The sequence below is a fragment of the Anarrhichthys ocellatus genome, unplaced genomic scaffold (assembly GCF_004355925.1).
Source record: "Anarrhichthys ocellatus isolate YVR2014 unplaced genomic scaffold, GSC_Weel_1.0 scaffold64, whole genome shotgun sequence".
NCBI classification, from domain to species: Eukaryota; Metazoa; Chordata; class Actinopteri; order Perciformes; family Anarhichadidae; genus Anarrhichthys; species Anarrhichthys ocellatus.
The window spans coordinates 990729-993439 of record NW_022280094.1 but is presented as its reverse complement, the minus strand read 5'-3'; the positions used below and the strand labels follow the sequence as shown (position 1 = coordinate 993439).

Genomic DNA, 2711 nt, shown 5'->3' with positions numbered 1-2711 from the left:
AAAAGGGTGCTTCTACTCAATACTGAGCAAAGGGTCTGAATACTTATGACTATGTGATATTTCAGTTTTTCTTTTTTAATAAATTTGCAGAAATTTCTACATTTCTGTTTTTTTCTGTCAAGATGGGGTGCTGAGTGTACATTAATGAGAAATAAAATGAACTTTTTTGATTTTAGCAAATGGCTGCAATGAAACAGAGTGAAAAATTTAAAGGGGTCTGAATACTTTCCGTACCCACTGTATATAATAAGTACTCCATGGTGTCATTTTTAGCTAAAAAGGCTGCATTTGCATGTGTTTTGTGGGTTGAGCCTTTAATAAATAATGACATGAATAAATATAAAACATGGGGATTAATGATGTCATCGTCTCCTGAAGTCTACAGGTTTAGATTCATAAAGTAAACATGAGGATGACACATTAAACCTCCTGACAGTGACAGCAGGCCGCAGTAAGATAAACAACAAAGTTTGAAGTAAGACAGTTAATCCAACTGTTGTGTTGCGTTTCCTGTCCCGGCAACAGCCAACAAACAATAAGACGTCTGCTGCTCAGATGCAGGGCAGCAAACAATAGCTGCATGTTGGTCAGGTTTATGAGAGGGTGAGGAGGGTCACCACACTGAGGCTCAGCGGGAATTATGGAGCTGATTATTATTATTTGTGAAACACTATCAGACAGCAGAGAGTAAAACAACTCCACGTTATAAAAGTGGTATGAAAGGAGCTGCACGAAGTCTAATAAATGTCCTCAAGTGATGTCACTTGAGTTAGCGTTGGTTGGAGACACAGAAAGAAGTGAGAGCTCAGTCAGCTGCTCACCTCTGCTGTAGGACAGACGCTCTAAGATGCATTAGCTGCTGCTAGCGTAACACTCTACAATCTCTGCACCACTAGAGTTGCATTGTGGGCAATGTAAACACCAGGAAGAAGAATAAAATGAATAAATAAAAGCAGATGACATCTCTGGTTCTCTTCTGCATCGATTTTGGTCTTTTTTGTTTTCTAATTGTCTGCTGTGAGCCCCACAGTGTCATTGGTGTGACATCAGTGGAGGACTCTTTAAATGACTTGTGTTTGTACATGTGACAAAAGATGCAATGCTCAGCAACAATGACAGCCCCACCATGTTTCCCAACGACACTGAATGGTCTCTACAGTCGTGACTCCACTAGTGGAGCGGTTCTAAGGATACATGTGAGTGTCTGTAGTCTAATATTTAGAGTGAGGCTGGCGGTTCAATCCAGAGGATTTGTACCATAACTTTGTTGTCAGTTTGTACTGAAATACATTTAGCATCCTTGGGCAGTTCCGATCCAGAAACTTACATGCAGGTTGAACAAACAGCTACACATATGGGACCATTTTGTAGACGTACAGAACATATTCAAACAGTCATGATATTTATATCGCCTGGCTTCAGATCTCAGTTAGTGGTGCACTGATTTTGATTCAGCAACAGGATAGACTGATCTGTAAAAGAATTCTTCCACCTGTTGTGTTTAGATGGAGGGACTCTAAATCACCTATTGGAGGGTCGAAGTCTTGCAGGAGACAAAAGACACAATGTGTGTGTCCACAGGTTGTGTTTTTATGTGTGCATGCTTTAGGCGCATTTGACAGTATCTGGATCATAATCGTAGATGGCAGAACATGCACATCCATACACATTGACTAACTCTGTGTTGACACATGTAGCATCTCTAACTCTCCCTCAGCATATAGAGCATTATTAACTCTCTCTTAGCATCTGTTGCATTCAGCCTGTCTTGGCATTATGGAGATGAGATGATAAGTGTGTCCTCTTCCTGGGAAGTAGGTTAAGCAGCTTCTTGCAGCCTTCAGACTGTTCGTCAATAAAAACCCAGAGATGACAGTTGGAGGAGGGGGGAGGAAGACAGGAGGAGAGAGGGGGGACACGAAGGAGGGAGTAAAAGAAATGGAGCAAAGGAGATGAGAGAGGATGGAAGCAAAGAAAGGAGGGCAGGGGTGAAAGAGGGTGAAAGGGAGGTGAGATAAGAGGAAGAGGGGAAAGAAGGGAGGAGGCTGAAGGATTAATGAGGCCTGAGAGGGAGACAGAGGGGAGGAGGGAGGTCTATTGTGGTGAGGAGGAGGAGAAGAATCAATGTGGCAGCAGAAGGCAGCCATGGAGAACAGACAGGGGGGTTAATGCAGCATGTTGGTGTTTACAGGTGTTCCATCATGTTTCATTACTACATAAAAAAAAGAACACTTTGAAAACAGGAATCTTTAGTCAGACTCAATCGAGTGGTAAAGAAGTGTTAGTGATAAACTGTTCAGGGTTGGCTAGAGAGGGGAGTTGAGGTCATGTTGAGTATCTCAAAGTGTTTATTACCATCAGGTTCTAATGCAATAGGTCCTATAGATCATCATTAAAGACGTGATGCTATGACTGTTCTGTGATGAAACATGAATGCTGATGTTAATATTGACATTTCTTACCAAACATATTATTTATTTATTTAAACCTTTCAAGCCAATGCTGACAGAGTTGACCGATATGTATAAATAGACAAATATATAAACACACACAGATTACCTTCACATGATGTCCCTCCATGTAGTGTGTTGCATCTCTGAAGAGGCGATACATAACGAAACCCTGAGGATCAATGCTGTCGATCAGAGGATACGCCGTCTGGGGACACACACACACACACACACACACACACACACACACACACACACACA

General features: G+C 41.8%; 1 protein-coding gene across 1 annotated transcript in view; it reads right to left on the bottom strand.

Moving 5' to 3' along the window:
* Positions 1 to 2711, bottom strand: part of timm50 (translocase of inner mitochondrial membrane 50 homolog (S. cerevisiae)) — a 37055-nt gene that overhangs the window by 2713 nt on the left and 31631 nt on the right. Inside the window, exon 8 of the mRNA XM_031872483.1 lies at positions 2560 to 2658. Within this exon, the coding sequence (XP_031728343.1) occupies positions 2560 to 2658 (99 nt within the window). The remainder of the gene's footprint in view (positions 1 to 2559; positions 2659 to 2711) is intronic.